The 14,825-nt window shown below is 44.9% G+C and overlaps 2 protein-coding genes across 3 annotated transcripts; both read right to left on the bottom strand.

The window, feature by feature from the left end:
* Positions 1–2,127: 2,127 nt before the first annotated feature.
* LOC125552566 (Glycosyl hydrolase family 35 protein) lies at positions 2,128–3,838 on the bottom strand. Its single transcript, XM_048716168.2, has 3 exons — positions 3,460–3,838; positions 2,889–2,932; positions 2,128–2,702 (listed from the first exon to the last, which is right to left on the bottom strand). The coding sequence occupies exons 1-3, from the start codon at positions 3,572–3,574 to the stop codon at positions 2,478–2,480; spliced, it is 384 nt and encodes a 127-aa protein (XP_048572125.2). The 5' UTR covers positions 3,575–3,838; the 3' UTR covers positions 2,128–2,477.
* A 270-nt stretch (positions 3,839–4,108) lies between these two features.
* ERV1 (Erv1/Alr family protein) lies at positions 4,109–6,942 on the bottom strand. Of its 2 annotated transcripts, none has more exons than XM_048716166.2 (6): positions 6,685–6,942; positions 6,523–6,606; positions 6,235–6,282; positions 5,502–5,566; positions 4,833–4,910; positions 4,109–4,546 (listed from the first exon to the last, which is right to left on the bottom strand). In XM_048716166.2, exons 1-6 carry the CDS (start codon positions 6,868–6,870, stop codon positions 4,432–4,434), a joined length of 576 nt encoding a protein of 191 aa, XP_048572123.1. In that variant the 5' UTR covers positions 6,871–6,942; the 3' UTR covers positions 4,109–4,431. The 2 variants fall into 2 exon arrangements, with proteins under 2 accessions (XP_048572123.1, XP_048572124.1); XM_048716167.2 differs by having other exon boundaries at positions 6,523–6,603.
* Between the last annotated feature and the right edge of the window lie 7,883 nt (positions 6,943–14,825).

Genomic DNA, 14,825 nt, shown 5'->3' with positions numbered 1-14,825 from the left:
GACTTCAGTTGCAGCACAATGTCATGTATTTGGAAGAATGATTCAGGAAAGGTTGTGTCAGATGACAGAAGGGGATAGGCGCATGACTATTTCCCAAAGGTAAATTCAGATATACGCCGCTTTGAAATGTCCGTTTCCGATTACGATATTTGTACCGCTGCGAACCGATGGTTTGGAAAAATGTCATCGCAAACTCAACATCTTCTGAACAACTTCTGTCACTGTATCTGTTGGGTCAGGAATACTGTTGAAAGAAACAACACCATCGGTTTTCGCTCCAAGTCTCACAATGCGTCACCATTAGCAGCTAAGGTGTCAGCAAAGGGCGATTTTTGTGATTGCTGAGTCTTAACACCGGTACTCAACCACAATTATTGTCCACTACAAAAGCTTGTTAGCTAGGCTGTTTGCAGTAATAGGCCTATCACTGAAAGTAGGTGTCACCTAATGGGCATAATTTGGTCACTCAGACTCAAAGTGATAATAGTTGAAGGCTGCCAGTGGAGAGGTAATTGAAGCTCACTGCCTATGTAGATAAAAAGGATGCATGCATGAGTAGTTTCTTGTAAAAAGATCCCTAGTGGTGGATACATTGTGTATGTGGACTTTAACTAGAACTCTGTGATGGGATTATACCTTGAAGCAGAAGGAACATGCATGTCATGACTCATGAAGTCATGATAGTAATCAAGGTTGTTGCTAGTGTTGCTTGGTGATTAGGTCTCATTCACTCTAGCTTATCCAAGTTGCTGATGACATATTGATTCTTTTCTCTGCGTGTGAATCAACATTGGTATTTTTTTAATAAGATTATGAACAGGATGTGCCCTGGCAGGTAATGTGCATGTTTAGTTCTTCTTGCTTTTGATCTAGAGCACGCATTCTTAATGTAACAGAACATGTGCCTTTGGCAACCAAGTTAATTTCAAGAAGATTTTTGTGGTCAAATTTACTTTTGACAAATATTAGACCGCGAGACAAAAACAGTGACATGTATCATATAATAGATCATATGATATTGCGACATCTCTTTGTGTCAGTGGGACAGATGAACAAAGCTTGAAAGGAAGAGACCGGTATAAGGGGAACCATCAGTCAATCACCATTAGTTTGTTCTGCTTGTCTGAACTTAAGTTGAAAGCAATCCTGGAAATCCCAACAACCAGCTCTGCAGAATTGATAGATAACATCAATAGATAATCTAACATTATATGTCAGCATTATATCATCTTTTACTAAAGAAGAAACCATGCTATATTCCTCCTTCTCCGATGTCGGCAAAATGACACTGTAAGGAATTGACAGGTGTAAATTTGATTTGACAAACTAAGTTTTGTTGCCAATTTTGCAGCTGCATACTCACAATAACTAAACTGCAGCTTAACTGTACCATCACCAAGTCAAATATGCTATACAATTGAACACACGCTTGCAGGAAGTTGCCAAGACAGTACAGATAGGTGGCATGCTTTGTTTGCCGATTAACACATGATCCTTAGTTTCTAAGGAAAATCAAGAATAAAAGAATCAGCATGTGCTCAATAGGATGTCACAGAATACATACAAGGGGTATGGTAAAGGTAGGTGATTGTGCAAAATGTAACCAGTACATGTTTGTATATTTTTGACTATTGTATTCAGAAAAGTGTCTTTGGAAATGACATGGACTAACTAGCCATCCTCTAACTAGCCATCCTTCTCATCATACCGACCAAAACTAGAGGGTTCCATACTTAGAAAACCTTTATTGCATGATTCTCAAATGTGAGAATACCCATACGAGAAACACTTAGAGCTTAAGTATCAACTTTTATTAATTGTGGAACCTGGTTTGACAATACCACCTTCAGTAGGTTGTCAAATCCACCATCATTACAGGTGGCTGACGGAAGAAGTGGATGAATAAATTTTTGGGGGAATGTTTGGGACAACATAATTTCATAGGAAATAGTTCAATCTGGAACCCAGAAAATTTCTTGCGTTCCAAACCGGACCTTCTAAGAGGCTTAGATTAGTGAATTACTCCTGCTCAATGATTCACACTGGAAATAGGTATTCCAATACTGATAGTTTTCTGAAAATTGGATAATTGCTTCAACCAAGCACAAAGGTTACACAAGAATTCAGTAAACAGTTCTGACTAATACCATAGTTATGCTATATAACATAACAATAACATTTACATATGACAATAGTAGTGCAGCTTACCTGGGTGCCCCAGAATAATGCCGGCACCTTATCTAATCTAGAAACATGCCGTCAAGATTTGAGCAGTTGACTAATTGACCACCCACAGATACAGCTAACACTGTCCATCACCAAGTGATTCCAAACACTGAGACATCAAAGGACATGCACCATTCAAGTACTTAGTGTAAACACACATACGCCACATAACATAACATCAGAGAAGCCTTTGGACATAAGGTGGTTCTCTAATTTTTCAAGTACCGCCTCTGGAGCATTTCAGTTCTCAGCTAAGCGACAGGAGCGGCAGCAGACTGAGCAGAATGCGCATCCTTAGGCTGACCAGGAGGCGGCGGGTACCGTGGCACATAAGGAAGAAGAGGAGTGCCATGCTCGATTGGAGCTGGCCTGATACTTGCCTTCGAGCTTGGACTTGGGTCAATAGGTTGGTAGTCATCAGCCTTTACATCTTGTAAGTCCCTAGTCTTCCTGTTAGTAACATCTTGTCCACTTTCCTGGAAAAGGTATACAAGGAACATGACTTAGGTAATCTTCCTTCGGAGTTTATAGAAGCTATACTGAACAAAAACAAATTTTCATTAGGAAAATTATGTGAAGTAGAGGGTATATGTGGTGTTTGTATATTATGCTGCTCTGTGAAATGTATAACACTTTTACAGGTTATGTCTGAGAATGCACACCTTTAGTCTCTTGCCGTTTAGCTCAGCAGTTCCATAGTCCGGGTCTGCATTGATTGCAGTTAAGATGTCAAGCCATAGGCCATATATTCCCTACTGAAACTAAGTAGCTGCTGAACCTACATGGTGAGAACTGAAGAAACCAGCACCAACCCATGCAAACGTAACGGAATCTAACAGTCTATTGGAGCTATGCAGATAACTTTGGGAACCTCGCTTAGTTTCCTACCAAACATTTCCTTCAAGTTGTACGCAGTTGCAGAGAAGAGGACCCACTCGTCAGAAAGAGAGCGAAAGAAGACCCAAAGTAAAAAGATATACTAATAACTATCAGATTTGCTTTATCATGTCGGACCGGCAGTTTCTTTCACCACCTCGCATCCACAATCTTTTTAAAGATCGAACCAAGCGCCAACACTGGACACTAGCTGCTAAAGCTATCTACGCTTTTCTCTCTAAACCAAACGGGGCAGAGGAAACGGAACAGGATTCACCTGAACAACTATAAGTGACAAGAGGGCAAGAGGGCAAGAGAGAGAAGAGCAAACAGAGGCAGTTTTCATTGCGTGCGTACCTGAGGCTGAGGACTTCACCGTGCTTCTGGCGCTAAACGAGGCCCCGAGGAGCAGGTTCCCTCCGACGAAGGCGACGACGAGCAAAGCCAGCACGGAGCGGCGCTTCATCGCCATCGCTCTCTCCACCGCTTGCAAGGTCCCCTGAGAAGCTCACAAGGTGAGACGCTTGAGCTTCAGGCTTCAGCACCGGCGTTGGTTCTTCTGGTTTGCTTCCTTGAGACCGTCTCCTGGCTGCAAGATAAAGACAGGCAGTGCATGCAGTGCAACGGGTGATGCAACCTCCGCATGTGCATCGCTCGTAGGTGTCAGCATGGGATTAAAGAAATGGCGCGATAACACGGCAGAATTTATGTCTCGGCAACACCGAGGAGGCAGGCGGTGCAGGAAAAATGGCCGGCAAAGCGAGGAAGGTGGCCTCCATGCATTCCTCCGCCGGGCCTGCTTTGTCATTGACTGCCAAGCTCTTGCAGGTCTTGCTGCCTCTGAATATACTACTACTATATCAGTAGCGATCCACGCATTTGCCGCCTCTTTTTCCCACAAATTATCCTATGCAATCTCATGAACAGAACGTGTCCCATTTCCAGGGTTTTCGGTGATGGAGGGTGCACAGAAACCTGTAACGTTTGAAAGATAGGGGAGTTGAAAAAAGCATCAGAGTTCAGACTTCAGAGAGCAGTAAATCGGTGCAACTGATACAACTTCACCCCCAAAACCTTTACAGATCATAGGATGTTTCATCACCGTAAAGATGTCGAAACTGTACTGTACAGGACCGCAGCATCAAGGGGCAGGTTCGGATGACATATACTAGTATTACATTTGCCAGGGATAGAGGATGGAGGAGGTAAACAATAATAATACACCGGTATTGCCCTGAATTATCTTCCCTTATCCTCCTGGTATTGCCCATCCAATGGTGGTTCAAATTTGTTACTGGCGCGGAGATTTTATAAGGTTTCTGGGCAGTGTCATCGGTTCGGCATGATGTCGTTGGAGCCTTCTAGGTCGCACGCGCGATCCGGGCAATCCAGCTTGCCCCACCGTGCATTTACTCTCTGGCAGGGAAATATTGTTTTTCCAAGGCTGCAAAACACAACCACAATACGCTCAGGTGAGCAGCTCACAAGAATGGTCCCGTCGGTGGACGGCTTCATATTCTGTAAAATCATGATATGATGTGATGAATGAGAACATCTGTTTATCGTAATAAAAGGGAACCAAAACGATACACTGCTTCAGTTTTCCTCTTTTTGGCCTGGAGACCATATCTTTCTAGTGACAACGGAAACACATTTATAACTACAATTACCTTGATGGTTTTCCAAGGGACCACCGAGTAAACATTACAAAGTTGCTCGTATGGACTTACCTTCGATTAACCACATTGTGCACATAGCATAACCACTGAGAGAATTCAGCCTGGGATCCTGCCTGCACAGGATTTGCTCTGAAAATAAGATCACAATGAAGTCAGTTTAACATTGTTCCAAGAGAACAGCCTATTTGCCATTATGTTGACATAACACAAAAAGGTGATCGAGTAACAACAACTGGACAACCTGATCACATGGTTTGAACATATTACACCACAACGATGAAGTGTTCTAATCTAAGCAAGCTTTCAAGAACCCAAATGGCCAGCAATTCACCTGAGCCACATATTAGCAATTGGTACACATAAATAGCCATTGAATCATCATGCTCAATTGTTATATCTATATGACCCTTGTCAGTTATCACTTGGTTTCTGTGAAGAACCGAGCAGATGTGGAAAGTTTAATCATAAAATGTTGCAGATTGTGCCAGACAAGTGCATGTATATAAATTTGGTAATCTGACACTATACGCATAGGTTCATGTTGCAAAAGTAATAACTAATCATATATAGAAGTAAAAGGTCAAAGAACGATTCCTTGATAACTATCAAATACCAACATTTCAGCAAGATATAAGCCTGTAGCGTTCAAAGGCATCTCAAGTATCAAACCACTTAAAAGGAAATAATAATTTATACAAGAGGACAGAGAGCATTGCTTACTTCAAAACTTCCTTGAAGTGATCAGCGCACTCTTTGCAAGGATAAATTCTAGAAAGTAAAGCCATCTGAATATGAAAACAGGCAGAAATGTTATCTTTGTACATGGACCCAAAAGACAAGCAAAAGTTAAAATGAGATGCTGACAGGGAAATCTTCAGGAAGAGAGAAAACAAGAAATTGAACAAACTAATTTCTACTGATATTCCAGATAGATTAAGTGGCAGTCAATAGTCACTCGTATAACATGATAATAATTCAGAGTAATGATAAACCCAGTGGAAGACTTACTTACAAAAAAATTGTAAGCTCAGAACTTATTAGAAATGAACAGAAAAGTTATCGGTAAGTCTATAATATAGCATGTCCCAGTAGTTTTGTCATAGCAATACTCAATCTGTGAAACTCGTTGTGCCTGAATTTTATCAAGTAACAGTCTCACATCTATTTTAGTAAATATAAGAATAAAACAAGCATTGCTTTCGATGAATCCGTTACAGGTTATCTAATCAAAGCATGGGCGGATCTAAGCTAAGCCTATGTATATAAAAAAAGCATCGATGTCTGAATTGGAATGTTCTTCTTAGCCATAGACAGTAAATAACTAGTGCCTGCAAAGTGCTCATGCATCTTCCAAGACCGCAATTCCGCAAGATATGCACATTATGCCATACAATACACCTATGCATCACCCCCAAATGTAAAGAAATGTAGTCGAATTCCCTGTCCTGCTTACCAGCTCTTTCGCATCGCGTTTCTGCTGCCTGGTTGGTTCATCAGGAAACTGAAGCATGGGTAAACAAAACACAGTAAGCTGGCAGCAAATGGATTTAAAGCATCGATGCTTCGAACAAGTCGTTGCCTTATCCACAAGTAAATTGATCAATAAACGCAAAATGCATAATAATCCATGGACCATCCACATTGAAGGCCCATGATATGCTGCTAAATGAACAAGACTAGTAGCTTCGGGCAATTGCTGAACATTGGTGTGCTACTGACAGAGCCAGTGAAGACGGAGCACCTGCGCGGCGATGGTGTGGAGCAGCATCCACGTGGCCCGGCCGACCTCCTCCTTCGTCAGGGGCGCCACCTTCGCATCCTTCTGCTGCGCATTCACCCGAACACCTTAGGAGTAGCCCCTCCATGCGGAGAAACGGGGAGGAAGCGGCGAGAGAGAGCTTGCCTTGAGGACCTCCGGCGGCGGGGGCGGGGCCGGGGGCGGGGGCGCGGGCGGGGAGAGGGAGAGGGAGAGGAGGGGGCGGAGGCGGTGGTCGTCGGGTGCGGTGTCGGGGGCGATGAGGAGGCGGCGGGAGAAGGCGGCGACGGTCTGGAAGACGGGCTCCAGCGGGTTCGAGCCCGACGGCGCCATCGCGGCCTGAGGAGGGAGAGAGAGGGGGGGAAGACGCGAAAACGGTGGGGCGTGGCGAAACCGATGGTCTGGTTATCGTTAATTCCAGACTTCTGGTTTTGCCGAGTTTTTTTCTTCCTATAAACCACGTGTCATTCATACATGACTCGTAAGCAGAATTACATTCCCACATGTACCACGATTAAAGAGGTATCCAGAATACAGACGGTACAATACTTTGCATGAAGAAACCATAAAATGTAAAGAAACTCTTATAAGATCCTAAAAACAAAACAACCAACCATCGCCGCCATGGTTGTTAAAACTTCGCCAGACAGAGAAGAGACGCCAACTTATCCGGAATATAAGTAGCGCCATATGAGACAAAGCTGCATTGTGAGCCAATGAAGCAGAGTGCTATGGGGCCGAGACCTTGTGGCTCGTCGGTCGGGATCAAGCGGGTTCGAAGCCCGACGGTGCCCTCATGGCTGAAAGTTGTCTATCATAGTGGGCTCAAATTGCCTAACGTTGTCCTACGTTGCCTACCATGATTGGCAAGTTTTCTGATGTTGTCCTAAGTTACCAACTATGACTAATGAGTATCAACATTATTTCAAGTTGTCTTACAATACTTTATAGTATCGTAGGCAAGTTGAGAACCATTATAGACAATTTTTGATAATACAACAGACAATTGAGCACCACTGGTAGGCAACTTTATAGTGTTATAGACAACTTTGCTTTCAAGGCAACTTTGGAACCACGATAGATAACTTCTGTAGTAGCCGTAGGCAACAATATTTTAGACAACTCATTAGCAAACGGTAAGCAACTTAGAAGTTTAGTAGGCAATTTCATAGTGTTTATAGGCAACTTAGGAAAACAATGATAGATGTTTTCACAATATTTATAGGCAACTAACTAGAAATGTTGGGCAACTGAGCATCAATAGTAGGCAACTAACTAGCAATAACAGACAACTGAGCATCAACGGTAGGCAATTGAGCAGTCATAATAAGCAAGTTGAGACAAATGTTAGCCAAATTCACTAGTACACACAGTGTGTGAAGTTGCTTATTTTCTTAGCTAGAAAGTACCCTTTATTGATTAACATGAAAGTTTAACGAAATACACAAGGGATGTAGCGTAACTCATGGATTTCGAGTGGAGCTTACGATAGGCCATGGGCCTGGTTATCGTCAATTCCAGGGTCCCGGTGTTGAGTTGATTTTTCTTTTCTTTTTTACTCAAAAAAGTGTAGATTCTTTTTTTTGTCTATATGTGAAATCATCAGTTAAGGGATATCTTGTGGAGGTCAGTTCACATAGAGTCTCAGCGCAACAAGTGTCGCGTCATCGTGAGATGAGGGATTTTTTCGCCGCCTCCGCATTCGACATGTGGTGTAAGGAGAGGCAACTGTGCATGTTTCCCGGTTTTCGGTTACTATTTTTTATTTTTTATTTTAGTCCTTAAATATTTAGGTTTCTTAATCTACCTTTTCGTCTGTTCCTCCATGTGTCTCTCTCCCCGCGTCGTCGCCGCCGCCTGGCTTGTTTTCTGCCAGCCTTGTTCATACCCCCACGTTGTTGTTGCCTCCTCCTATTATTGTTACTCTACCGCCGCTCCTCGGCGACCGCCACCTTCTCCCTTCCTTCTGGGCGACCGTCTTCTATGTTGGTTCCCATCACGTGTTTTGGTTAGTTTGTCGCCTCCTCAATTTCACCATTCCACTTTCAGTTTTCCATTATATTTCCAGGATAAGGAGTTTTATGAGGTTATATGGGTGGGGCTTTCAAGTTCCAACTTTATCAAATGATAGATTTCAGGTTGATCATACACCATTACGTGTCACATGCCATTTTTTTTGCATTTTTGGGTTTGTTTGCTATATTGAAGCCACTAAGTGCATTTCTAGGCATTTAATGAAATAACTCAAATTTGTACTACAAGTGTGTGAAATAATTGCTAGGAATAGGTTAAAAATTCATATTCATGGTCTTAAGTCTATGTTTAGGCCTTATCCAACAGAGAAAAAGCAATGCGAAATACCAGGCTGCCAAGACCCGACCACCAACATGGAGCTTGTTGGGGCTTTAATTCTAAAAATTCAAATAGAGATAGAAAATAATGAAACTTGATATGGTGTCATGATGACCCCTATGTTGGGGAACGTAGTAATTTTAAAAATTTCCTACTCACACGCAGGATCATGGTGATGCATAGCAACGAGAGGGGAGAGTGTTGTCTACGTACCCTCGTAGACCGTTCGCGGAAGCGTTATATCAACGCGGTTGATGTAGTCGTACGTCTTCACGATCCGACCGATCCAAGTATCGAAAGCACGGCACCTCCGAGTTCTACACACGTTCGGCTCGGTGACGTCCTCGCTTTCCCGATCCAGCAAGAGGGGCGAAGTAGTAGATGAGTTCCGGCAGCACGACAGCGTGGTGACGGTGTTGGTGAAGAACAATCTCCGTAGGGCTTCGCCTAAGCACTATGAAAACTATGACGGAGGATAAACTAGAGGGGACGGGGTTACCGGCACACGGCTTAGTGTTTTTTGATGTGTCTTTGGTGCTAGCCCTGCCCCTCTATTTATATGTTGAGCCCTGGGGTCGAAACTTGGAGCAAAAGCCTCCTCAAAGTCGGTTTTGCCCGAAAGGCAAGAGTCCCACTCGGACTTCAGGACCAAACGCCACAATCCTTGGCGTCTGGCCCAGACGCCATGGGCCTCGCCAGGGTCTCCGGTGTTTGGCCCCCTGGCCTCCGCAAAACTCCTTTTGCACCGACTTATAGCCCCATGGGTCCGACCCCTTGGCCAAACCATATCATCCAATATATGAATCTTTACCTCCGGACCATTTCGGAGCTCCTCGTCATGTCCGTGATCTCATCCGGGACTCTGAACAACATTCGGTCACCAACATACATAACTCATATAATACTATATCGTCAACGAACGTTAAGCGTGCGGACTCTACGGGTTCAAGAACTATGTAGACATGAGCGAGACACCTCTCTGGTCAATAACCAATAGCGGGACCTGGATGCCCATATTGGCTCCTACATATTCTACGAAGATCTTTATCGGTCAAACCGCATAACAACATACGTTTGTTCCCTTTGTCATCGGTATGTTACTTACCCGAGATTCGATCGTCAGTATCTCAATACCTAGTTCAATCTCGTTACCGGCAAGTCTCTTTACTCGTTCCGTAATACATCATCCCGCAACTAACTCATTAGTTACAATGCTTGCAAGGCTTATAGTGATGTGCATTACCGAGTGGGCCCAGAGATACCTCTCCGATAATCGGAGTGACAAATCCTAATCTCGAAATACGCCAACCCAACAAGTACCTTCGGAGACACCTGTAGAGCACCTTTATAATCACCCAGTTACGTTGTGACGTTTGGTGGCACACAAAGTGTTCCTCCGGTAAACGAGAGTTGCATAATCTCATAGTCATAGGAACATGTATAAGTCATGAAGAAAGCAATAGCAACAAACTAAACGATCAAGTGCTAAGCTAACGAAATGGGTCAAGTCAATCACATCATTCTCCTAATGATGTGATCTCGTTAATCAAATGACAACTCATGTCTATGGTTAGGAAACATAACCATCTTTGATCAACGAGCTAGTCAAGTAGAGGCATACTAGTGACATACTGTTTGTCTATGTATTCACACATGTATTATGTTTCCGGTTAATACAATTCTAGCATGAATAATAAACATTTATCATGATATAAGGAAATAAATAATAACTTTATTATTGCCTCTAGGGCATATTTCCTTCAGTCTCCCACTTGCACTAGAGTCAATAATCTAGTTCGCGTCGCCATGTGATTTAACATCAATAGTTCACATCATCATGTAATTAACACCCATAGTTCACATCGTCATGTGACCAACACCCAAAGGGTTTACTAGAGTCAATAATCTAGTTCACATCGCTATGTGATTAATACCCAAAGTGTACTAAGGCGTGATCATGTTTTGCTTGTGAGGAAAGTTTAGTCAACAGGTCTGCTACATTTAGATCCGTATGTATTTTGCAAATTTCTATGTCAACAATGCTCTGCACGGAGCTACTCTAGCTAATTGCTCCCACTTTCAATATGTATCCAGATTGAGACTTTGAGTCATCTGGATCAGTGTCAAAACTTGCATCGACGTAACCATTCACGACAAACCTTTTTGTCACCTCCATAATCGAGAAACATACCCTTATTCCACTAAGGATAATTTTGACCGCTGTCCAGTGATCTACTCCTAGATCACTATTGTACTCCCTTGCCAAACTCAGGGCAGGGTATACAATAGGTTTGGTACACAGCATGGCATACTTTATAGAACCTATGGCTGAGGCATAGGGAATGACTTTCATTCTCTCTCTATCTTCTGCCATGGTCGGGTTTTGAGTCTTACTCAACTTCACACCTTGTAACACAGGCAAGAACTCCTTCTTTGACTTTTTCATTTTGAACTACTTCAAAATCTTATCAAGGTATGTACTCATTGAAAAACTTATCAAGCGTCTTGATCTATCTCTATAGATCTTGATGCTCAATATGTAAGCAGCTTCACTGAGGTCTTTCTTTGAAAAACTCCTTTCAAACATTCCTTTATGCTTTGCAGAATAATTCTACATTATCTCCGATCAACAATATGGCATTGACATATACTTATCAGAAATGCTGTAATGCTCCTACTCACTTTCTTGTAAATACAGACTTCACCGCAAGTCTGTATAAAACTATATGCTTTGATCAACTTATCAAAGCGTATATTCCAATTCCGAGATGCTTGCACCAGTCCATAGATGGATCGCTGGAGCTTGCATATTTTGTTAGTACCTTTAGGATTGACAAAACCTTCTGGTTGCATCATATACAACTCTTCTTTAATAAATCCATTAAGGAATGTAGTTTTGTTTATCCATTTGCCAGATTTCATAAAATGCGGCAATTGCTAACATGATTCGGACAGATTTAAGCATAGACACGAGTGAGAAACTCTCATCGTAGTCAACACCTTGAACTTGTCGAAAACCTTTTTGCGACAATTCTAGCTTTGTAGATAGTAACACTACTATCAACGTCCGTCTTCCTCTTGAAGATCCATTTAATCTCAATGGCTCGCCGATCAATGGGCAAGTCAATCAAAGTCCATACTTTGTTCTCATACATGGATCTCATCTCAGATTTCATGGCCTCAAGCCATTTCGCGGAATCTGGGCTCATCATTGCTTCCTCATAGTTCGTAGGCTCGTCATGGTCAAGTAACATGACCTCCAAAACAGGATTACCGTACCACTCTGGTGCGGATCTCACTCTGGTTTACCTACGAGGTTCAGTAGTAACTTGATCTGAAGTTACATGATCATCATCATTAGCTTCCTCACTAATTGGTGTAGTAGTCACAGGAACAGATTTCTGTGATGAACTACTTTCCAATAAGGGAGCAGGTACAGTTACCTCATCAAGTTCTACTTTCCTTCCACTCACTTCTTTCGAGAGAAACTCCTTCTCTAGAAAGGATCCATTCTCAGCAACGAATATCTTGCCTTCGGATCTGTGATAGAAGGTGTACCCAACATTTTCTTTTGGGTATCCTATGAAGACGCACTTCTTCGATTTGGGTTTGAGCTTATCAGGTTGAAACTTTTTCACATAAGCATTGCAACCTCAAACTTTAAGAAACGACAGCTTAGGTTTCTTGCCAAACCATAGTTCATACGGTGTCGTCTCAACGGATTTAGATGGTGCCCTATTTAACGTGAATGTAGCTGTCTTTAATGCATAACCCCAAAACGATAGTGGTAAATTGGTAAGAGACATCATAGATCGCACCATATCTAATAAAGTACGGTTACGATGTTCGGACACACCATTACACTATGGTGTTCCAGGTGGCGTGAGTAGTGAAACTATTTCACATTGTTTTAACTGAAGGCCAAACTCTTAACTCAAATATTTTACCTCTGCGATCATATCGTAGAAACTTCTATTTTCTTGTTACGATGATTCTCCACTTCACTCTGAAATTCTTTGAACTTTTCAAATGTTTCAGACTTGTGTTTCATCAAGTAGATATACTCATATCTGCTCAAATCATCTGTGAAGATCAGAAAATAATGATACCTGCCGCGAGCCTTGTCGAGGGTTGGGTGCGACATATGCCAAAGGATGGCTTATCATGGTGGGGGCGAGTAGAACATCGCCGGTGCATGGAAACGGGATAAGGTGAAGACATGCACGCCGGCGAATCTTACCCAGCTTCAGGGCTCTCCGGGGAGATAATACCCCTACTGCTGCTCTACGGGGTCTCCGCATGATCACTATGGCAAAGTGTTTACATGATTGCTCCTCGAGCTGTTTCCTGGAGGTAGAAGAAGGCTAGGCTAGCTCTCTCCTTCCTATACGATCTGGTCTAGTGCTAATGGATTCCAACCCTTTGCATGGATGCCCTGGGGGGTTTATATAGGCCTAGCCCCCAGGGGTACAATGGTAATCCGGCTGGGCGCGGGCCCAGCCATCAGTCTCTCTGGCCGCCGTCTTATCCGCCGACTCCTGGGGCCCGCCGACTGGCTCGGTGTGGAGCCGACAAGCCGCGTCCGCCGCGGGCGGGTCTTGCCGGCTGCAAATTACTGTAGCCGTGCCTCTAATGACGCAGGCTCGGTCATGAGGTCATGGCGACAGCCCCGCCGTCTGGCGGGCGATCACTGTGGCCACTACTTGTCATGTCTGATTAATGGCGCGTGGGGCCCGTGGGAGGGGCCGGCCGACTTCTGGTGGCCGACTCCCATCCGGCCCGACTAGTGGTGCTTTCGCCGTCTTTCGTACGCCCGCCGATTGGTGGGACCCATCATCCCTGGGTCGTACCAGCAGGCCGTCGTGGGCACAGGGCTCCGCCCCCTGGGGCTGACGTCAGGGCCGGCATGGCAATAGCGTCGCGCCGCGCGGAGATCTCCGCGGGTACGGCGTACTGTAGCCACACCTGCCCTTGGAAAAGGGGTGGGAGTGGACCTTACTGTGGCCACTCCCCGTCCCGTCCCTCTTTATGAGGGCATGGGGGTTGTTGGCGTCGCGGGCCGACTCCCCAAGGCCGGCTTCTCTGGAAGTCACCAGTCAGGAGTCGGCTCATCCTGAAGTCGTCCCTAGGACTCGACCGTGAGTGGGCAGCCGGCCGCCTCGCCGCCGACTCTCAGAAGGCGGCTTTTCGTCCTGGGGTCTCAAGGGGCGCAGTCTGCCTCAATGTCTTGAAAGGTTCTGGGCCTGGGTTAGCCTACCCGTGGCCCATTACTCCGACAGTAGTCCCCGAAGCTGGCGAGGCTCCAAGGGCGACATGTCGTGGAGCCTCAACAGTTTCTTCTCTCTGGCGGTTGGATCTGGGCTTCGCTAGCCGTCTTCTGTCAAGCCGATTAGTTGGAGTCGGACTTGCTCAAGGCCGACTTGCCCCTAAAAAAGTTTGAACATTGCGGCGGAGTTCAGGCGGCGTGCCTGATAAGCTTCCGGGTTGCCGCCCGTGGTTGATCCGTCATGAGGCGCCACGTGGCGGAGCTAGTCTGATCACCCACGTGCGCGACAGGCCAGGCCTACAGGCGGGGCCCGCCACTACCGCGCCTCGGCATGCGAACGGATCCATTGCGGCCGCGTGGACGGTTGGGGTTCCCGCACGGTTATTGCACGTGGTAACTTCGTGTGGTAAATCGTGGGGGTCGTGGGGTCCCGGGCGCAGTTAATCCCATGACCGCCCCCTCGACTTCTCAGCCCACGAGCCTACAAGTAGGCGGGGGGAGGGGGGCGGCGAAGCACGCGCGCCCATTCTCCCCACTTCCTTTCGCTCCTTCTTACTTCTTTTTCTTCTTGCCGCTACTGCTCCGAACCACGCCGTGCCCGCAGCGATGAGCTCCTCCTCCACCGCCGCGCCTCCTGCTGTTCGCTCCGGAGTGTGGGATGGCTCCGAGG

Source organism: Triticum urartu, chromosome 4A, assembly GCF_056163025.1.
Source record: "Triticum urartu cultivar PI428250 chromosome 4A, HENAU_Tu73, whole genome shotgun sequence".
NCBI lineage: Eukaryota > Viridiplantae > Streptophyta > Magnoliopsida > Poales > Poaceae > Triticum > Triticum urartu.
Note: the sequence above shows the minus strand (reverse complement) of the source record. Positions and strands in the feature narration are given on the sequence as shown.